The sequence below is a fragment of the Channa argus genome, chromosome 4, assembly GCF_033026475.1.
Source record: "Channa argus isolate prfri chromosome 4, Channa argus male v1.0, whole genome shotgun sequence".
Classification (NCBI taxonomy): Eukaryota; Metazoa; Chordata; class Actinopteri; order Anabantiformes; family Channidae; genus Channa; species Channa argus.
This window is the reverse complement of record NC_090200.1, coordinates 5495510-5519038: the sequence shown is the minus strand read 5'-3', so window position 1 is coordinate 5519038 and position 23529 is coordinate 5495510. Positions and strand designations below refer to the sequence as shown.

Sequence of the window (23529 nt, the reverse complement as noted above, 5' to 3'; positions counted from 1 at the left end):
GCACAATCCCTGTAGTCCATTAATCGCTCACAGTGTCTCCTAATGTGAAATATGGGTCTCCAAGGAACAATAGTGAAATACATACAGCCCTCTGGAGATTGAAATTTGAAGATGATGTAGGAAGTTTATCAGCGTGAAGTGCTAGAATCTGGAATAAATATAAAGGCTTTCCACTGTTTAAATTAAAGTACACTAGGAGGCGAGTACTTGTCTACCTAGATGATGGACAGAACAGGGAGACAGGGGGGAGAGACAGAGTCACAACAAAGAGTGACGAAAACAGCCCTGACAAAACAGAAACAATCAAAGCCAAGCAAAAGGAGTAGGCCCCGCCAGAAACGAACATGCCGGGGGAAGAGAAAAGTCCTGCACCAATCCGAGATGAAAAAGCAGAGACGCACCTGCTTTCAATTTCCAGCAAATTAGAATTCTGTCAGGAACAATGGGAGCCTTTGTGACAAAGAGAGTGAGAAAAAAAAGAATGGAAACGAGAACCAGGATGATATTCGTAATATGCGTATCAGCGTTTCCATGTTTCATACGATCCCCTATTCTACAAAGCTTTTTTTTTAAAAAAAAGCAAAAAACACATTACAACTATGGCACTGTGATGGACTTCAACGTAGTCCAAAGATGAAGTAACGTTGTTGGAGGAAAATTTTTTTGGCTCACTTGTCAAATGCAACATTTCTGTATATGGTTTCTTGGTGAAAAGACGGCATTTCAAAATAAAAGACTGCTTGCTAAAGTGACATAAACACAGAAAAAGAATGAAGACCGAGGATTGTGTCCCTATTGATATGGTCAGAATAGACAGGTAGAAGCAATGTTCAGGTATAATTTCATTGGTTGTGTAATTTGTGTTATTTAAATAATTCCCAGGACACAAATTAAATAAATCCCTGCATTTAAAGGTGAAATACTGCAGCTGTTATCCCATAGTATGAGTCAAACTCAGTACACACCGGATACGGCCTACTTCAAGCACTCATGTCTTTCAAAGTTCACAGCGACTTTGTCAACCTGAGACTATCCCTTTATAGCAGTAGTACAGTTTATATTGCGCAAATTTGTTGCCTGTAATGACGTTCTTCCCATTAAAAACACTGTCACCTCGCTGTTAACCCTGCTCTCGTTGGCAGCCTCCAGTCCTGAACTCTCGGTGAATCTGTGAGCTCAGAACACAGATGGCATATCAAACGGCTGAAATTAGCTGCTTGGCCAAGATCCGTCTGCAAGACAGTTTTAGACGACACCGCGCTGCCAGGTCACGTTCGTTTCACCAGCGATTACTCAGCACAAAAATCAGGGATCCCTAAATATTTTCATATCAAGGACCCTTAAGTTAAAACCTTAAAAATCGTGAATCCCAGCCTGACTGAGGTACCGTCCTCTCCCTGCATTCTAAACATGACTTTACTGTAGATGGGAAAATAACAGAGGAGAGTGTGAGATCTCAGACTATCAGGATAGTCATTATTCTGGTTGTAAACCCCCCCAGGGGCCTTTTCACTGTGATTATAGCTACGTCAGTGATTGGCAGAACAGAATTACTCCTAATCATAGTAAAACATATCCAGCAAATTGCTATATAATCCATAGGTGCAGCTTGGAAAGCTTTCTTTAATTCTTAGCTCTTTCACTATTTAAAGAACGGTTCACTGATTTCCAAAGCAGCAACTTATGATACACCTGGAAATCCCCATAGGGTCAAAAAGGAGAGTAATTATTATTAAAGCAATGATAGACGTTGTTTATTGCTACCTTGAAACATTGGGGGCATGTGGATCTGTGCACCAGCACACAAATATGAGTTGTGGATGTTTTATTTACGGCACTGAATGCAGCCAGTCCCAGTAGACTGACACTGTGGGCCAGCTGCCAGACTGTAGTAGATCCCTCCTTGAAGCATTGTCGAGCCAAGAAACACAATCTGCATGTGTATCTTTACCTGCCTCACTTCTTATGTGCGCGTGATATTATAGAGGTTGCATTAAACTTACATCTAAACAACACACGTGTGTCTCTCCGTGGGTTTGCGTGGGCATGCGAAGTGATCAATACCAGGTGCACACAGAGAGACGCAAAGATCAATGAGCTGTGATCATGAAGTCTAGGCGGCTTGTGATCATTAGTCTTCGGCTAATGAACTTAGAATGGCGTGTTTGCTAATGAGGTCTCCCCTCTCTGAGTCTCTCTCGGTGAAAAACAAATTCAGGAGAAGAACAGTAAAGAAATTTGGCTTTAAAATGTCAATTGGACGTTTTTGTTTCTTCCCAGTGTTAAATCCACAGACTGAGAGAAGCTGGTTAATTAAATAAATAGAAAAATTATAAAATTCTTTTTATACTTGTAATGCTTTCACCTCTCCATTTTATATAATATTTTATACAAGCCAAATAGTCTTGGTTTTTAGGCTGGCGATCAGCATGGATGGGTTACTGAATGGTTCAGGGCACGGGCCAAGGCATCAGGTGAAAAATAATATTTATATGTCTTGTTTGAAAAAGCTCAGTTTCAGGACACAAAATGACCTCAACGGCTGAAAAATGACTTAGAAATATTCAAAACACATACAAAGTGGCCAGAACCAGACAATAAGCTAAACGCAGACACTACATAATACAAAATGACCTAAAATACCTTAATAGACAGTAAATGACCAAAATGTGACACTATATGACAACACAGAGTCAGTTGGTTGAGTGGCCGCCCACCAATCAACATGCAGACTAATGATTCGCTGTGGCGACCCTGAACTTGTGGGATAACCCGAAAGGACAGAAGAAGATACAACCTTAGGAAAGTTGCATTTTCACTGTTTCAATCCAAACATGAATTATATTGCAGCAGTAAATGTAAATGTGCCTTGCTGTAGCGTTAGTTGTGACATCATCAGGATTTAAAGGACGTCTACATCCTCTGGTGGTCATTCGGAAGGATCTACAGCATCAAGGCCAGCATCTACTAAACTTTGTGGGCAGAGATCCGGGCTCAGGCATCAGAAGAAGGGCCAAATTAGTGCACAGTGCCCAGGGGAAGTGTACTGAAGCTAGGTCACAGGCTGAGTGGTGATGGCCCGGAGGTCTGCAGGGAGGCATCCGGTCACATCGCATATAAATCACCTGGTCACAAATACACAAAGCTTTGTTTAGGCAGAGCGATGGCTATACTCTCTGAGGACAGTGTGACTCTCAGAGACCAAGCACACGTATCTCTTGCACACACACGCAAACATATATATGTATGGACAAATGCACTGGTTCAAAAAATGAGAGCATGGACAAAGCTCCAGTGAGAGCTGCAGGGATCTCTGGCTGTGTGGCAGCTGAACAGGACATGAGGTCCCTTTGGAGGCTGTCAAGTAAAACTAGGTCTGAGTGCAGTTTTAAGTCATTCGGGGGTGGACGTAATCATCAAAACCACAAATATTATCATCGTCTTAATCATATGTTAGATAAGGATGGAGTTTTCCAACCACAGCCAACCTGTGTTTACTGCATTACACATGTAATGGAGCAGCAAAGTTTGGACAGCGAAGATCACAACCTTAAAAATGACAGTGGCTCATGACCTTTGATATTAGCAAACACCTTTAAAAACTTGTCCTATTGAAGAACAGAAATAAAGCTATTTTGCCTCTTTTTAAGTAACTCCTCATAGTCTCAGTCTTTGCGGACAAAACAGCTCATTCGTAGAACAAATTCTCTAGAATCCAAAGATAAAACAAATATTTGGTTTGAAAACGTTATAATAAAACTCGTTAAATCAATGTGTTCCAATGAAATGTTATTTTGATCATCTAGCATTTGTCCTTTCAACTTAAACGTATCCATGGTAGTGAAGCTGTTGCCACTTCGCTGCAGTTGGAGATGCCAGGACAGATTTATAACTTAAGAATGTCCTCGCTCAACACAAGCTAATCACCAGTAGATACACTCGTACTAGCAGAGGGAAATGGATTCTTAATACAAGCCATGTCCCCCCCCCCCCCACACACACACACACAAACACACACACTTCACACAGAGGCGTGGTGGGCAGAAACAGTCCAATCAAAGCCTGATAGGTTTTCAGAGCTTTCACGGGGACGCTCTTTATTCAACAGGGGACTCTGTTAGACATGAAGACATGATGGATCTACCATAAGTCTCGGCTTGCACTGTTTCAGCTGCCGTGTACTAGACATGGAGTAAAAGCCAAGGCATTTTGAGTTGCCTCAAATTCTGGAAGTCTGCAATTTTTTTTTTCCCCCTGTGAGTTGCTGTAAGCCTGTAAAAATACTGGATGGAACAAAAATAATTTGGAAGGGTTAACAAGTGTGATCGAGAGAATCGGATTTCAGCGTGGCCTCTCATGGGCACCTCAAAGATCTACATCTATAACTTTCAGTATATACTCAAACACACAAATTAAAGTCCTAACATTTGTGTTTGTAGACAAAAAAAGGCTGAAGCCCTTTCAAAAAGTATAGAGCTGCAAAGACTCAAAGGCAAAAACAAATATATCCAAAATATTTGTCCAGGTCAAATTCCCCATAATGCAACTAGACAGTGTCTTTGCGTTGACCCTCCTTGTCTAGTAGAAGTCCACAGCTTCCAGACTACATGCCTTTAGTCCTCTTTCCATCCAAAGTTTGCTATGTCCCTAGTGATGTCATCAGGGCTGGCTGAGACCCTGATGACATCACTGAGGGAGTGTTTGTGCTAGTTGTGGCAACAAACAGTCGAGTGGACCGTTAAATAAAAGCTGTTTGGTGCATTTTAGTACAACGTCCTGTAACAACTAAACTTTATGAGCCAGCTCCTTCCATTATATAGTAAAAACTGACAATGGCAAAACAATACAACGATGAACGGTGTCACTGCGCATGCCTCATCATTTTATACCGTAGAAAGTGGTAAGCCCCCCGCCCCCCAATCCCCTCAGATAAACAGTGACTCAGTGAGGTAATTCAGTGAATATGTTAAGAATCAAATTGCTGATGCTGTGTCAAATAGCGGTTGTTTTTCGTAGCAGACCTGATTAGCATATTGTAGAGCAGTAATGGGCTCATAGAAGTATTTGGCCTACGCTTTAGGAACTAGCCTGCGTTTGTGGCTGTTCCTGTCAGCATGTCAAATCTAATATTCTCCCTCTGTGCGTGGGGCTGATAAATTATTAATAGCATGTATTTGAGGAGCTTTCTTAGAACCTGCTCCTTGCACGTCACTCAGCGTCCGCTGCTTACTCTTCTTCCTCCCTCTGCTGATGTCACACATCACAGCGCTCATCGGTCTTTCCCTCGTTTCCCCTCTTCAACATTCATCTTTTTCGGTTGCCGATCTGAAGCCTTGCATCTGGCCAGCCCAATATCTTACTTTGCATGGGAGCTGCCTGTTTTCCCCTTGCATCTAAATGGCTCACTTCTCCACTGCAAGCTAGAGAAAAGTAGGGCAGATGCCCCATTTAACACTTGGGTGCTATCATTACACACTGTATACATTATACAACCAAAAAAAAAGGAATAAAGGCAGCTTGTTCTTCAATAAAGATGGTGTTATTCTGCAGGTAGATGCATATAAAAAGCAAGCTAATGCATGATATGGCAATATGTTAACATCCAAAATGACTCTGCAGCTGAAACACGAAGCTAAAAAGCCCATTTTGCATTTCACTTGTATAGGAAGAGTTTGAGACACACAGGAGGCATTAAAACTTTCAGAGGTGTGTTGGCATGCTTCACTTTTTTGCTCTTCTTTTTAACCAAGATGCTGCATGGAAAGCCCCCGGTTCATGACACACTCAGTCAGTCCCAGATAGGAGGAGAAACGAGCAACAGCAGATTAAATTATACAGGAGAGACCAGAAATAGCTCTAGTGCCGAGGCCGCGTGGACACGATGCAAGAACACGGTGATGTGAGTTGCCACAGAGCAGTCAACAGGATTAGTCCTGTCCGGATCACAGAGCAGAGCAAACTACTGTAGATTTGTCCATCACACAGCTATGAATGCAGGGTGGAACAAATGAAAGCGGAGCTACACTCACTTGCACTTTAGTGGGCAAACAATGAAGTATGTAAGAGGGACGTAACGTGCATTTAACCCAGTCTTCCCCCTAGAAAACCTTCAAAGGTGAACTCATACAAGAGTGAGCGGCTGTGACGTGAACTCACCAGGAACATTTGACCGTAAACTGCTCTCGTCTTTGCACTTCACACATGAACACACCCACCCATCTGACAACATCTGACACAAACCCACGAGCCATCGGTTCCATACGTAAACGTTACGGACGCCGCTACCTAACTGATCAAATTGGAAAAATAATATAATCTCTTTTCATGGTGGACATGACCTTTTAGATATACCCCCCCGACCAACATTCAGACTTGCTCATCCCTGTCTGCAGTTTCTTACCCAAAACATGCAAGAGAGGCAAACCCAGTTCCTGGCCCTCCCTGCCAGAGCAGAGGGCAGAGACAGAGAAATGGAGGGCATCCTGAACAGCAGAACAAACCAGAAATGCCACTCTGGGCCTCTCCAGGCTCGGGACAGAATTCCACAGTATTCCCGGAAACTCCTGGTGGTTCCACGCGGGCTTTAGCGACACAGATCCATGCCAGACGTGTGAGGTGCACAGAGGGTGGGAAAGGGAACACTGCTCCCGTTTTCTCTCTCTCATGGCCTCAGTCAGTCTCCCTCATCTGAGCTCCCTCCCTCTCTCACTTGCTTGCTCTACCTCTTCCAGTCCTGCTCCTCCACTCTCGCTCGTATTCTCTCACTTACTTCTGCCTTCCTCTCTGTCCCCCCCTTGAAGTGTGGTAACTTTATTCCAATGGAGGAAGAGGTGTGGGGGGTGGGGGGACTCCTGGCCTTTATTTTTCTCCCTCCCATAACACCCCTGTCTTTAAATGATCTTTGTTAGCCCCTCCTTTCCCTTCTCTCTCTTTACACACACTCTATTCATTGACCACCCTCCACCCCTTTGGCTTCCATTGCATACCTCACATCGCTTTTGCCTCCACCTCTCTTCTGCAAGCATGCTCACTCATGTCTGCGCTAATGTCACTTTAGCTTTTCATTGGTAAGCACTTCCTGTTTCCAAATGGCATCTCCTTTATCCAGATATCTTCTAGACTCCCGAGCCACTGTGACGCAGCCAAGTGTCGGCACAGAGGCTGAAAAACTACCAGGTACTTGCTGCAAATGTTGATGAGATTTGGAAACACTGAGCTAATAACTGTGGTATACAGACGTTGCATGTACAGATGCACATTCAGCCTCTGAATAGCTCAAAGCTGCAATATATTTAACATTTTTACATTAAAATAAATGCTTCTAAATAATTTTGACCTGTTGTGAGAACCGCTCTGTGCTTTACAGCACCATAGTAAAAACCTTGGTGTGTGTTCTCGCAATACATCCACGAGTTTTCTAAGAATTGCTCAATGGTAGATGTTGCCGGAAAGAGAGGAGGCCAGAATGAAACACAAAAAGCTTTGACTTCTACCCGTGAACAAAGCTGTCTGACCATGTATATATACTTCATGACAAAATTTACATCATAGTGTCGCCGTCGCTCAGCTTTTAGTTTTCATCTTCGAAGTGACAACAAATAAAATTATGCAGACGTATTTATATAAAATCTTATAATAGTCGGTTTCTCCAGAAATGTGTGATATTGCAATAAAAAAAAATAAAAAATCCTAAAAGCATCTGAACAACCAGCACAGTTTTTATTTTTAGAAATTCTGTTGCAAAATCAGGCATTTTTGGTCAGAACAATCGAAAACATCTGCAAAGTTGTGCAGAAACTCAATACGCTGCTTTGTTAACAGCTTCAGCTTGAAAACAAATGTACCATATTCGTAAGAACAGATATTCGTCATCAAGCAAACCCTAAGTACTGAATCCTGTTTACCTTTTATTTGCAAAAGTGAAACACGCCACAAACTTGTGTCATGTGATTATCTCATGAAATATCTCACTCACGAGCTGAGTTTTTTCAGTTTGATTGGCAAACGAGCAGTTTTACCTGCTCTTAAAAAACTTCCTTACACTAAATATGGATGCATACATATACTCATTTCCAAGTGCATGTGTGAGGGTTTGCTTTAAACATGTGTACATCTATATAAAGTACAGCCCTGAATCAACATTACATCACTCCACAGTCAGATCCATAAAGGGCTAAGAGCCAATTCATTTTGAGAAAACACCCTATATTGATCCCTGCTGCACTCTATCACTTCCACTGTAACAGTTACCTCAATCCATATACCAACCTGACACATAATCTCCGTGTGTGTGCCTCTGCATTAGCATAATAAGAGCACAGTGTGGCCACATGGGAGCACATCGGAGAAACACTACTTGTTGTGCTGTAGCAGGAACATTGCCTCCAGAACTGGTTTTCAAATGGATTTGTGTTTGTCCATTCCAGCTACTATTTTCCCTGGTCTAAACTGGGTTGCTAGCAGCCTCTAGTGGCTTTTACCCAACACTCAGACACTCTCTGCAGATGGGTGACAACATCCAATGCTTATACTATATGCATGCACAGCCCATTTATGCGTTTTCTCTCTCGGCGCCGCCACAATAGAAACTGAGGTGATTTTCCACCTGCAAAAAGCATCGATTTCGGGGCTGCTATTGGGAGTGGTGAATTTTCTCAGTACAACATTTTTGCACAGTGAGGTCAGGTTCTTATTCCCCTAGTCCCAATGCAACATGCCGGAGCTGACTGAAAGCACACAGGCCGGCAAGCAGGCACAAGCAAACACACACGCACACAAACACACACACACTTAAACACACATTCGCTCTGTTTCCTGCAGAATTTTACTCATGGAAAAAGGAATTTAGACCATCGTATGACAGTAAAACCCTCCATTAAAGTCTTGGCTAATGATGTTAGCCGTCTGTTGAACCTATTTAAGGGTTGGGGAAACTCTCATATGCACGTCTCGTGCATTTACCGACAAAGAAACAGACAGGGATATTTGACCGCCAACACAAACACACTCCAGATAAGATGTTCAAATATTTTGCTTACACTAGATATACAACTTAAACAAAACTTCATTGTAGAATTGAGAAAATAAGAAAGTAAGGGGAAAAAAAGTGAAGCTGAAGATAAGTATTCTACATTCTGTAGTCTAACACTGGAGAATTCATCACATTAAAGCTTTAATGCTGGAATAACACAGCATCCATCATGCTGAAAGCTGGCCCAGAATACAGCGAGCCATTCAGGGCAGATGTCTGCAGTTCTCTAGCTGCGGTACCCGCACACCACTCGCCACCACCGGCCAAAATTTGTAAAAGGGAGCATGAGATAAATACATGAGCAATGAATGAGGTTTTCATGCGCAGATTGGAGAGGCAGGGAATAAGGAGTCATTCATTAGTGGACAGGCCTCCCATCACCCTCATCTGTTTTGGCTGTCTGCAGCATTCACCTGATGTGAATTTACTGCACAAGGGGCCATTAGTTAAATGAATAGGGAGACAAAAACAGAGGAGAGGAGACAGGACAAAAAAAACAAAACAAAACAAGAAAATTAGATGAAACAGAAGGTCACAAAGGGAACAGAATAAAAATAAATAAATAAGAGAAAAAAAAAAAGACAGGACAGGAGACACTGAATAAAAATGACAAGGGGGAAGGGAACGAAAGAAAAGAACAAACCCAGGAGAAAGAGGAAAAGAATTTGTAATGAAGAGATACGATGTATGGATGAGAGATGCGCCACAATAGTGTCACCATAGTAACACAGGGAGGAAACCTCTTCACCATCTCTCTGCCTCCCTTTTCTCTCCTCTTTCAAATCCACCACACATCCACAGTCAAACGCACAGCCTTACCAACAACATTCCCAGGCCATCTCCCGTAGTATGCCTGCCCTGTCATGTGAGTACTGTGTGAGCTGCGTTGCCATGGAAACTGAACACCTCACAGCAATCCTCGGAGGGAAGACACAGAGCCTACCTCTCCACTTTCACCTCCCAGTCGCTCACGTGACCTGCTCTAATGCTGCAGCTGGAGCAACAGAGCATCAACAGACTGAACGCTTGTCAAGTACATCTGCAAACGCTGGCCTAAAAACACAATTTAGAGGCACAATCCTCGCGTATTTGTTCGAGCAAACAAGATGGGGCCACTAAAAAGCTCGAACGAAGCTTATACATTTTAAAGGGCAGAGGAAAAATGTCCACTAAGTTACAGGGAAGTAACTTAGTGCAGTGACTTTACAGCACTAGTCTTGCATTTGAAGTTCACTGACTCGACTGAATTGACACTTATTCCAAGAAAGACGTGTACTAAGTGTTACCAGCGTACATTTGTGCATCTGTCAGCAGTCTGTGCATCTCTGGTGAGAGGCATTTGTCCCATTTTCTAGTGTAGGTTAGAGAATTGAAGATGTGGCTGAACTGTCTGGACCATAATGGCAGGGCCAATTCAATTCAGTGTTTATTTGATTAAAGAAAGAAATAATCTATCACAAGAAAACCCTCGTCCTTGATAAAAGAAAAGAGAAGAGGCGATTCGTTCTTTGGTATTGAGGAGATATATAATGAGTGTGTGTGCATAGGTTTTAACACAAATTTACACACACATAAAACTGAGTGCGACAGGGGGGAGTGTGGTGGAATTGAGCACGGGTGTAAGAGATAAGGAGCTGCGGCAATGGGGCGGGAGGGGTTGCTGCTGGTCTGGGTGCTGGTGGGAGGGTGTTGTGGCTTGAAGACATAGGCGGTTGCAGCACTGCACGCTATACGGCATCACCGCGAGCACAAATCCGTGCATAACCAGCCCAGATGGCTCTCAAATAAAACAACGGAGAGCTTACAGTCGAGGCACTGCAACACTCAAGTTTCAGACCCTGTGGGACTGATGCTTTTCCATCGTGTGAAAAGGATATTAGGGAATGTCAAGATGTTTGTACTTCATAACAGATACTCACTCGGGGACAGATTATTATTACAAACTGCTGAGGATGCAGTGCGTTATGCTGATTTGGTCAGTGCCTGTGCCGTTTACAAAATCCCCTTCCAAAAGTGATCCCAGCCATTACCATTCATCAGAGGATCAACTCAAGCGCTCGCGTCCTTACATGTGTGCATGTTGGAGTGTGTGAGAGGAACTAGTGCCATTTAGACATACCAGAGTCGTTACCCGTGATTGATTATACTAGAGAAAAGCAAAGATTGCGGTCCAGGTTAAGCTAATAACATGTGCTGAGGGGAAACAGACAAAGAGTGTGCATTCATCTGATACCATTCAGTGAACTTCAGTTGGCCTTTTTGCTCACACACATGTGCTATACGATCATCGGCACACGGCGCAGGGATGAAAGACCCACAGCCGCTCCGTCAAAAACAAGCAAATACAGCTAGACGTGCAATGGCAGGAGGCGACTGGAGAGAAAGAAGAGCCTTTCCTTGGAAATAGCCAAGCCCTCAATAATGGTGCATTACAACTCTGCAGCTGTGAAAAGCAAGGTGACCCTATTTATCAGGAGAAACTATCTTTTGATCCAGTTGGTGGCTGTAAGTGCCTCACTCCAGTGGCAAATCCAAAATCTAATTCCAATGGTTCCCCGTCATCTTTATCTGGAGCAACTGCCTGTAGAGCACTTGGAGATGTAACACTGACCTTGAATCAGCGCGTAGACAAATGCCAACCGGTCTTCCAAAGCCCATGGCCCATGACCAGCCACCAAGGTTTATTTTAGAGCTACGTCATTTGGTGGTTTAGGTAAGGGTGGCTGTATGCATGTGATGAGTGATGTGATAGGGAACAAGGCCCATCCCGATGTGAATTTCATGCAAGATGAGAATTCCAGATGCATTTTTGGGAATTTGCGGTGGAGGAAAGTCACATGGATGGGCTGAAGTGAGACGTGAAAGATGTTGTGTGCAGAAGTGGTCCTCTAAGTTCATTGAATTCCCCCCCCTCCTCCCTCCACCTCTGCAAAGTCTTACCTTGTTTCGTTTGGCCCCCCGCAGAGGAAAGAAGCAGGCGAAGAGGAACTTGCCCCAGCTAATGACGGCAGTCAGGCACCAGTTGAGGCGAGCCATGCCTGCGTCTGTCCTGTCTTGTCTGCCACTCTTTTATCTCCCCCCCCACCCCCCCTTTGCCTCAGGGATAGGATCCTGAAACCCCCCGAAAAAGAATGATTTGGGGCAAAAAATGACCCAGTGGAGACAGGAGACTCTTGTTTTAGCCCGTGGTGTAAAAATACATTAAAACCTTCCTTGAAGGTAGAGAACAACTAGGGATTTATTCTCCTTTCAGGGTGTTTCGGGCAATTCTGGCTCGGTCTGGCTGTGTATCTGCAATTCCAATTTATAGGGGAGCAAGGGGGGGCCAGTGTGAAGCTACTGGCATCCCACAAAGAGACTAGACCTTTGGATGGTCTAGAGGGACCCAGAGCATCAAGAGCCTAAAACGGTCTTCCTGTCTTTCCATCCGTCTTCCCCTGTCTCTTTCGCCCTCTTCTGTCTCCACAGTCCGGCGTAGGTGAGTCAGTCCTCAAAGTGTGATGAGCACCGTCGGCTGCATAATGCGAAGAGCCTGCTGCCGCTGATCGACGATACTGTTACACATACACACACTGGCATGCCCGCACTCACTGGCTCTCACACACGTTCATGCACAAGGACGCTCGCCTGCAAAAACAAAAAACTAAGCCCCCCAAAAAATATATATATATACAAAATAAAAAATAAAAACACAATGCTGTCCTGGCACAAACATCCACAGGCAGAAAAGCCCCCCTCTCGTCACACGGCTCCCCTACAGGATTAGGATCCCCGGTGCTTTACGTTCACACACTCCCATTACACACACTGCTCTCTCTCTCTCTCTCTCTCTCTCTCTCTCTCTCTCTGTCTGTGTGCTGCTCTCTCACACATACACTGATGCTGCAGCACTTACTCAGCCAGCGCGGGAGGAGGGGAGCAAAAAGAGTGAAAAGGGGGGAGAAAGGGAGAAACGACTGGGCACAGAGAGGTTGGGAGAGAAAGAAAAAAAAAGCTTGATTGTCTTCATTTTGTGTTTATATTTCAAGACTAAAGCCGGTGTCACTTGAGAGAAGACGGGGATGTGCGTATGAAGGAAAGTGCGCATCAAGTAGTGATCACCGGCAGAGAATGGAATAGAATGCACCGAAGTAGTGAATGGAGGATTCAAGATAGACAGATGAGAGAAATCAGGAGAGGCGCAATGACAAAAAGGAAGTCGGCGAGTCACAGAAGTACAAGACAGGAGGAGAGAATGTGCCTGAGAATACTGAGCGCGTGCACACACTAGCATGCGCAATACGCACACACAATTGGACACGCAGCAGTTGTCACGGTGCAAGGCTGATACAAGGCAGGCACCGAGTGAGATGGATGTAGTGCATGGAGAATTGGGTTGAAGGGGGAAAAAAAGGAGGGAGAAGAAAATGCGAGAATAGGGAAAGGCAGAAGAGGACAGGAGCATGGTGTTGAATCATTGTGTCTTGGGTGATTATTTCCCTCTCTCTCTCTCTCTTTCTCTCTCTCTCTCACACACACACACACACACACACACACACACATATACACAGGACTGCAGGTGGTGCACAGGCTCGTTCGCTGTGCTGCAGTCTCTCCACGCTTCAGTGGGAGCACATTTTCACTGCAGAACGCTTTTCTCTGCTACACCCCCACCCGGCACACCACCGCCACACCAACGCAATCACAACACATCAAGGCAATGAGCGAGGGAGATAAAGTGCAAAGAGGATGCTGCTCTGTCAACTAAAGCTACAGCTTAGCAAGAGGGAGGTGGGGGGTGCTTGGGGGACGCTGACACAAATTGTTTGGTCATATGAAAATGCACAGCCGATAAAAAAAAACAAAAAAAAAAACCACAAATCTTCCCACCGACTCAGATGCCAAGATGTTTTGTATGTTACTGTGTCTCTGTGTTAAATATTTCCTTTAAAGTAGGAAAACAGAGAATTGGGACGTCTTCAGGCATAATATTCATGGTGGCAGGAGGTTCAGCAAGATAGTCCAGTCCTAGTCCTTGGGAATGTCTTCCAGCTCTTTCAACAAGATGCTGAGGTATTCCCAGGCCAGAGGAGATGCATAATGTCTCCAGGGTGATCTGGGTCTACCCCGCCCTGCTACCCGTTGGACGTGCCGGGAAAACCTCCAACTGGAGGCTCCCTAAGAAGATGCCCAAGCCACCTCAGCTGGCTCCTCTGTCAAGCAAAGAAGCAATGACTGCGCTCCGAGCTCCCCTTCGGATGTCCCAACTCTGTTTTTCAAGGGCTAAGCCCATCCACCATGTAGAGGAAACCCATTTCAGCCTCCACCCAAAGCTTGTGACCATACGTTGACACGTTGAACGGTCTACAGCGTACAGATGGCTTGATTTGAGTCTATTAACCAACTTCTCCCATAAATACTAAGCTAATACACAAGCGTGGACTTATTCTCACCCACTGGGACAGTGTGGACACACACTGTATCTTTGCTAAATATGGTAAATATTCCGCTTACTAGTCCAGGAACTCTTGATCATATCCTATGACCTCTGTATGCAAATAGCAATTATAACGATGTTGATATGTGGCCAGAGTATCGAAGACAGACAGAGTTAACAGCTATCAAGACGCTAAGACCTCAACAGGATGCAATGAAAGGATCGCGTCAAACAAAAATCACTTGCGGCCGACGCATTACTTTTCATGGCTGCCCTGCATTTCGCAGAGGCTACAGTTGGAAAAACAATAATGACACCTTCCTTTGTTAGTATTGTTGATGCGTGTCGGGGCCATGTTGATGCCGAAAGGCAACTCGGTAGATAAACGCACTGAAGCTGGCGAGAGATGTGGCGGCTACGGCTGGAGAAAAAGTCTCTTTGCGACATCACACATCTCTGCTTGGCTACTGGTCTGCAGGAGGGAGAAAAATGGGCCACCATAAAGCAAATGGGCCCAAAAATGCAAAACAGACTATGTATTTTTCCCTAACGACAACATTATTGATGGCGTCCTGTGGAGCACGAAGCTCTGAGGCTATATACATATGAAAGAGGCAGCAGTGATAAAGCAGTAAAATGTATAGGCTTTAAAGGTGTTTTGTAGACAAAAGACATTTTACTTTCCGCAGCGCACACGAGGAACATGTTTTTGTAGAGCCCAGCATTCTACAGCAGTGTGTACTGTACATCTCAGTGTGAAACTGGGCATGTGTCCCACTCTCTTGGCAACGTGCTGACCTTTCTCATTAGGCATAAGCAACTTGCATAATCACTCCTGACTTCTATTGACTGGCCTGTCACACTGCTTATTCGTTTGACTGGAATCACCATGAAAAAGTGCATGCTGCCAAAAAAAGAATAAAATAAAAAATTCTTAATGACTTGCCCTTGTCATCTGCAGATCTGCAGCAGAAATCAGAATCTGTCATTTTCTAGTGAATCTCAATCTTAGCTCTGTCCCCCTTTTTAGCATGAAATAATTCATTTCACACCTATTCATTAAGTCCAAGCGTCACCTGAGACCCATCTGTTTTCATTTACCCAGAGCAAGGTTCACGAAACTTTTCATCAGATGCAAACAAAGCTTGTTAGGACAGTTTTATACTTATACTTTTCTACTAGACCCTTTGTTGATTCCAAGGTCTAATCATAGATCAATGAACTTTTACATGTTTGTTCGCAGTTTGATGAGATTATAGAGACGTGTTGAGGGTTTTATTTTTTTATTTTTTGTCTCATGCAATCCCCTGCTGGAGGTAGACATCTTTGTGTTTGTTTATGTTCTATATTTAATGTTTGTTTGCCTTTTTTGTGTCACTATGTAATGGGTTTTGTGAAGTAATTTCCATTCTGGGAGTGATAAACACCCGCTGCTGCTACTACAGTGCTTTACCACATAAGCATGGCTAAGTAGAAAATGGGTTAGATAATCTTCTCCCCGGTGTATTTAAAGGAGCAGTTTGGCATTTTGGGAATAGCACTTAATGGAATAGCACTTTTTTTTTTGCAAAGAGTTAGTATAGAAGAGCTATGCCACTCTCATTCGTCACACACACACAGCTGGCTAAACTGGCTTAGCATTAAGACTCTAAAACCTATTGATTAATGTGCAACAGACTTTTCACTATATCTCATTCGTGCATCTGATCGTTCTGGACGAACAGACAGAAAGCAGAAACAGAAAGCAGAACAAGAAGCTCCGCTCGAGGACAATTTCACAAGACAGTCTATAAGTGGCACTTTTCTTAACATTAAGAAAAGCTTTGTCGCATCCGAGCATGTAATCAAAACTAATTAGGAAAAAGCAGCTCACCGCCGGAGTTTGCAGGCTTTCAGCGATCTTAAAACGGGCGCATCTTGGAAACGCGAAGGCCATGTTGTTGACTGACAGCTGGACGACCTGGATTTCAGCACAACCTGCAAGAGAAACATGAGACAGTGTAAGAGTGCAGCCTTTAGCTTTTTGAACCAGCTTCCCGTTTACATTCAGTGCTCTATACTGAGCAGACAGCGGATTAGGTCTCATCCCAATCTTCATCATTCACTAACACACAGACTCCTTTAACCTCCATTTCTCCACCACTCACCCTTCTATTCCCTCCTTTTTTGGATCTCATGCATTTAAAATCATTTGTTCTTTTAGTCTCTTCTTCCTAGTCTGGATCAGAAAACATCCCATGTTTGTGTTACATTTAATTTTTTGCCCTTGCACTTGCACTGCAGGCATGTCAGCCCTAATGCGGTGGTCCAGGTCCAGTGTCATGCATAATACTAAAATACGTAACAATGATGGCACCTCGTTGTTTCATAAATGTTCATCTTCGTCGCGTCTAATCCAAGAGAAAGCACTGCAGCGACAGGGGTGACCTCTATGGCCTGTGATCAATGACTAAGTCTATTAAGTGAAGGTTCTTTGATCAGTAATTCTCAATGACACAGGGATCATCCTACTTCAGTGATCTCTGAATGATTCAGTGCTTAAGCAAACTGTCTGTGTGATCTTTATTTGAATAACTATTATTTCCTAAACTGCAGACAATTTAGCGAAAAGGTGACGACAGACACTCAGTCGTACTACATTCCCACAGAACACTGAATATGTGGAGTCAGTTGCTCCTTGGAAAAAACCTCCAGGTGACAGGTTCATCATTAACAGGGGCAAATTATGTGCGGGGACAGAGAAACGCTTAAAGCGGAGGTCTATGAGCGGTGACACTTCTGGGGCCTGCTGCCAAGGGAAACTCAGTTACCCAGCGACGTCCACTCCCCCCACCCCCAGTGCACAGAAAGCATTTCGCAACCTTTCTTCCAAACCCATGAGGAGCAAAGACACAGTGGAAGGGGTGATCATAATGCTATTGACAGATAAGGGGGATCTACACTCTGTTTGTGTTTTTTATTGATTATAATTTGGACATGATTTCAGTCGTTTTGACAGCAACTGTTAAGATCTTGGAACATGGCGGCTTTGCGGGAGAGAAGTCAGGCGAGCAAGAAACTAACCGAGTGTGCAAACTGCAGCCTGGACTTGGTTCAAGGTTTAAGATTTGTAGCTTTTTAGACCAGCTGTCAGTGTGAGTGGCTGCAGTCCTAGTTATACATCAAATAAAATATTGTAATCTTGGCAAAAACAGTATGAACACACACATACAGTTTGCAAGTTTACAATCATTCTGTTCAATTCTATAACTGACCTGTGGTTTCACTGACATTATCAAACACTCCACACGGCCCTGTCGATTTTACTGTCCTACAGTTTGGACAGCTGATGTTGCCTCACCAGCAGAAAGTAACCAGCAGTGTAAACGCCAGTGATAAGCTATAATCAGGTATCAGCTAGACGACAGCAGCACAACGCAACTCAACAGCACTGTTATCGTCGCAATCAGCTGCAGTCCAAGGCCAGATTAGAATCGACCCCTGACTCTCCACTTCATTCCTCCACATCATGCACGCTAGGCAGATTTCGCCTCCATGAGCTCTGAGCATGAGGCACAGGTTGACTCGGTTTGACTCGTGTTTTACATTTTTGTCTGGCAAAAACAAACACACAGAAGTAATCGCGACACGAATACAAAATCCCGCATGATGTTTATATAATCTAGTTCCTTCTGGTCATCACAGGATGTGTGCCTGGGACCCAGCAGCAGGACACTGTGCCGTAGCTATTTTCGTTTGGAACAAGCCCGGAAAAAGCCTGAGGGAAGCTTTCCCCCCTTTATGTCCGAACATCCTACTCGTAGCTCATGTCCCACTGCTGACTTGGCTGTTTTCCAGGAGGGTTTGTGGCGGGCTGTTTAGCCCCGCTAATGTAGCTACCTATGTAGGTTAAAGACCCCCTCGTGGTCCACAGACACGCCAGTGCCAGCGGAGACATCTCAAGGTTAACACGGTGTTCAGATCATACACTCCCCATTCAGATGTGGTAGCAACAATAAATAGGACAGAAACAACAATGTCAGAATAAATCAGTCATAGCTGAGATAGCTGTGTTCTTCTGAGTGGCACTAGACGTTTGGGTCCCTCGTCCTGTCTGCTGCACTTGGAAATTTGCAGACCGCTTAATACCCTAAATGAGCCAAGGAATCGATGGAAAGACTACAGGCCCTAGCTCAGTCTAATTACACACATTTATCACCAATCACAGCCTCGGATTTGAATATTTATGGGTGAGACTGTGTTGTACTGTAAGACAAAGTGACAGTCCAACATAAGCCAGTTTATCCACAAAGCAAGAATCAGCAATGCCATGTGAGGAAAGGGGTGATTTGCTTTATTTGCAGATCTCTAAGCAAAGTGATGTATTGAACGGTTGCGTCAGGAAGGGCTGTGCTTGCCTGACTTCTCTCCCGCAAAGCGGCCATGTTCCAACATGTTCCATGCTCCAAATTGTGCCAAATCTACAGGAGGACAATGATCCGCTGTGGCGACCCTGAACTCACGGGATAAGCCGAAAGGAGCTAAAATAAATTAATGAGTTAATTGGGGGACAAGAAAGGTTAGCAAGAAGGTACATTACACGTTAGATTTCAAAGAAAGATGCTGCTCCTTCATGTCGCAAACAGTGACTGTAGTGACAGGAAGCTTCTTTAGAAAATCAGCAGATCCGGGAAATGGATGAACGAAATGAGCGAAGGCAAAACACTTCCTTCCCCTCAGGCACTGGATGACTTCCACCTTCCTTCTCAATCTTCTTATCTCAGCTGAGCGGCGGAAAGCAAAAGGAAAAGGACAAATGGGAAAGGACGGAGCAACGGAGGAAGATGCGCATGGAAAGATGAGGGAGGTGGACGAATTGACAGCAGCGACTGGAAGTGAATAACTATTAGAGGAAAAATGAGTTGCACATATTTCATGACCATAAATTCCTTTTAAAAACGATTCATACAAACAATCTGAATACAGTTTTCTGTGTTGACGCTTGTTGCTAGTAGAAAGTCAATTTTTCCTTGACATTTAGCAAAGAGCTATGCAGGCCAGAATAGGACGAGAAAATGCCAAATTCTCCAGCATCCCCTTCAGGGGTCGGACAAACCTGACGTCTTCATGGACAGAAAATGTCGACCACACATTAACCGAGACATTTAACAAAAAATTGCGAGAGACATACAGTAGAGACTTCCGCTCTCCCTCAGAGCCCAAGAGGCGGTGAGCAATGTGTCTGTCCTAAGGGAATTATGGGAAACGAACCATTCTAAAGGCCTAGTATATCCAACGGGACATAATTTCAGGCATCACTGCCAGACTGTCACAACAGCGGCAGGCCACAAAACACTGACACACACACAAGCGCGGTGGCGCACAGACCGTACTGAACATACAAAGAGCATCTCAGCTGCGGTGTTTTATTTATTTATTTATTTTCCAAGACCTGACTACGGCATCGGCTGAGATAGAGACTTTAAGCCGGGACAGGAGCCACATGGCTGTAACACATGCATCGAAGGCAGCTGACACTCAGCTGACCGGAGCCATGATGATGTTTTCCGGTGACAGCTCCTCTCCCTGCTTCTGCCTAGCGCCTGTGCACTGTTGCCATGGGAAATGTTTATGTAAGCCATGGCTAATCCTGTTAACTGTTCCTGCGGCTGCCGAGCAGTGTAAGTGGCTGGCAATGCTGCACTGCAAAAAAAAAAAAATGGTCACCTAAAGTCTTTTCATCAAATGCTGCATGTTATAATTTACTGGAATAGAGTGATTGGGGGTCCGATTTAAACCCTAAACATATAATTATCAAGGCTAGAGGTAAATATCCAGCATGGCTTTAACCACATCCGTGCTGAGGTACAGCAAATTGAAACAAAGAGCAGAGTTTGTGACATTCCAAGCTGTTCCAACCGTTTGCAGACATGTTTGCAAAGAATATTTCTCAGAGGACAATGCTTTTAGAAAAAGCCTAAAGGCTGTAACATCACCAACTAACAACAGCTGAACCGGTGGACATTGCAAGAAATATATGGTCTCGGCCGTTGTTCCCCTCAGCTTTGCAGAAACAAGTAAGGGTGCACATTACGGTAACCAAGCGAGCTTGTGACACTGGTTATGCATTAGTACTAGTTTGTTGTGCATTTCATATTCCTCAATCTGAGCTCAGGAGAACAGAAAAAAGGGAAATTTGTCTTGAAATGACTGTAAATTTGATCAATTCCAATTCAATTTGGCTTCGGGACTGCTGAAAAGCTCATGGGTCTCAGGGGATCTTTGTGCATTTTCTTTTCACAGAGCGGTAGAACTGTGGAACACTGTGGCCCTTATGTGTCTGCCATCACGTTCTGGAGGGAAACACTGTGGAAAGCAGGAAGCGAGTAACATTAGGAATAAAAATCATTATCAATATGACCAGTTAGAAAGATCCCCAACTAAACATGGTGCCTAAACATTACAAGAAAGAAGTTAAAGAGTGCTGCACCGCTAAATGTGGATATTGTACTTTTAAAATGGATGTTTGGGGGGAAAAGAAATAAGTAGGTTGAGAACATTCAAGTATGAACAAGTCAGACATGAGGAAGAGAGACACTCGCTGTATGTCCCTCACAGAGGACACTGGACGGGTCACACTATGCTGTCCTGGGCAGCATAGTGAGAGTTTTCCTGTTCCAGTGTGCCCTGCTGTGGTTGGGCATTAGATACTAAAAGCATTTCACCCTCACTGTATATTATATTGATAATAACTGTGCCATGGGGTCGAACGCACAGCATGACTGCATTTTGTACACACTGCACACACTGTCTAAAAATCCGAATGTCTGCAGCTTGCAGGAAAATCGCCCTGACTCAGGAGAGACAGCACTTCTTTCGAATGCTGCGCAAATGAAAACATGTGTATGGATGTCTTTGAGATTTTAATTAGAGCCAATGTGAAAAAGACTGCGGACCCAGCACGGCACGGCACGGCACGGCACGGCACGGCACAGCAGTGAGGGATGTACTTTGCAATCACAGAGGCGCATGTAAGGTCACTCTCTTTTATCTACTATTTTAATGAGGAGGCCTGCAGTAAGCTTTGGGACGAGGAAGGGAGTTCTTTAAGCCCCTTCCCCTCCTCTCCCCTACTCATATTAAAGGGTCATTTAATGTGAGCAGGAGAGGAGGTGCGTTTGGCCCTGCTTTGAACCATGCTGGCTCCTAGAATCCGTCTAATGTCTGGATTAACGCTGACAAACTGGCTGCCCTGGTATTTTATTTCCTAATGCCAGGAGCCGGGGGCACAAAACACGATGCTTCAACGCTACACCCAAGCTCATTAGAGGAGAGACAAACCAGCGGTCTACCACTTCTTTTTGTGCCAGCTCAGTAGTAGAAACAGTGGGCTGACAAACCCGAGATAGAAGCTGTGCGCCATCGGAGTTCGGACTAGGCATTGATACACAAAGTAAAAGGTGAAAAAAATACAGGACCAAGCTTATTCATATTTCCCACATTAACATGCACGCTGTAGTACGTGTGACACCTTTAATCACCATCACGGTCCACGAGTGTTTGCTCGGACTCTTTATCGTACTCACTGTCTGCACTGCACCAACTTCAAATGTGCCAGGAGACTTAAAGGGCGACTTCACCAATTTTCCACTTGCTCTCTATGGCTTTAGTTAAGGTGTGAATGTACATTAATGCTTTTAAATTTCCCACTGACTTCCTTGTGTTAAAACATTTCTCTGCTTCTAACTGGAAAAACCCCTCCGGATGACATCACCTGGAGGAGTTTTTCATTGGGGATTGTAGGGAAATTGGAGGGGTTTCATGGTTTAATGGCATTCAGTTACATGTACCACCCAAACTAGAACCAAAAAAGCAAGTAGGCATCTTTTAACTAGCAGCATCGACGACATGCTTTGCAGTGTAATCAGTATTGTGTGACTTTCTATTCATCGCTGAGGTGAAATAATTATTTATGCACAGTTGAGAATTCCCACAACACATTCAGCAGGCTCTCACCGTCCCTTCTTCATGCATGTACAAACACAAATATGCAAACGCAAATCTGGACATTATGTGCGGTTCAGTGGCAGCAGTTGAGCTCTTTCAGGCCTATAATGGAGGCTTTGACATTGCACAGCTTAAGAGTGTGTGATATGAGGAGTGACCTGAGTGTGTGGAGGGTAAACGGAGTGTCTCCCTGGAGGGCGAGCATGTTCTCTATAGCCCTCTTTAGAGTTCAGACAAGTCCCATGATGCTGAGAGATTAATGAAGCTGCACTGGCACTGTGATCCCTACAGGACACACACACACACACACACACACACACACTATTCTTTTCAGATTATGACAGATTTCATGTACCTACACTGATAGGAGCTTAACAAAATGCAGGTACTAATTACACGGTGGGTGGTGCACATTTTGTCCAGAAGTTAAATGCTCTCAAACCTGCGCTCAAAAAGATTAACACACCACACTTACTACGCACTACATTTCCAAAGGGACCGTCTAATTTAAATGAACTCCCCCATCGTATGCTTTTCATCCTACCATCCAACGTGCCTTTTTCAGTGGGAAAAATGCCAACCGGTCAATATTGCCATTTCAGCATTACATCATCATCAGTAACACACAGTTAATTGCCATGTGTGATTCTTCGTCCTTCAGATAAAAGACGCCTGGATGTGTCTATCTGCATTCTCCAGTCTGACGATGATACTAGCCGGCTGTATGAGCTCAGGAGAGTTGGGGAGGATGTCGCATTAACACACGGGCTAATTTAACACCTGCAGCCAGGCAGGTTTGTCTTAAACGCTGCAACACTGCCTCTCTGTGGTTTTAAATGGGCACCACAATTGTGCGTCCAGCAACTCCTCCGATTCATTCAGCTATAGCAGAGAAATCCCACTTGAAACAGACACTCACTGACTCACCGGCCACTTTCTTAAGTACACCTGTATAATCTAATGGAATTCAGTGCAGCAGCTCTGCCATAAATTCTACTTTTTTACAAGCTTATCATGTCTGAATTGTAAAGTTTAAACTGTCAGAAAGGTGACATCACACAAGGTGATACGTGTTTACGATTATTAACACCAATAA

General features: G+C 44.2%; 1 protein-coding gene across 5 annotated transcripts in view; it reads right to left on the bottom strand.

Moving 5' to 3' along the window:
• The window catches only part of tns1a (tensin 1a), a 74781-nt gene extending 58383 nt beyond the window's left edge, over nt 1-16398 (bottom strand). For 3 of the 5 annotated variants that reach the window (XM_067503051.1, XM_067503053.1, XM_067503055.1), the window contains exon 1: nt 11972-12127. In XM_067503051.1, the coding sequence (XP_067359152.1) occupies nt 11972-12067 (96 nt within the window). In that variant the 5' untranslated portion in view covers nt 12068-12127. Of the gene's footprint in view, nt 1-6400; nt 6709-11971; nt 12128-16320 lie in introns of those variants that run through there. The other 2 variants (XM_067503054.1, XM_067503052.1) reach the window with 2 other exon arrangements.
• Nucleotides 16399-23529: the final 7131 nt, after the last annotated feature.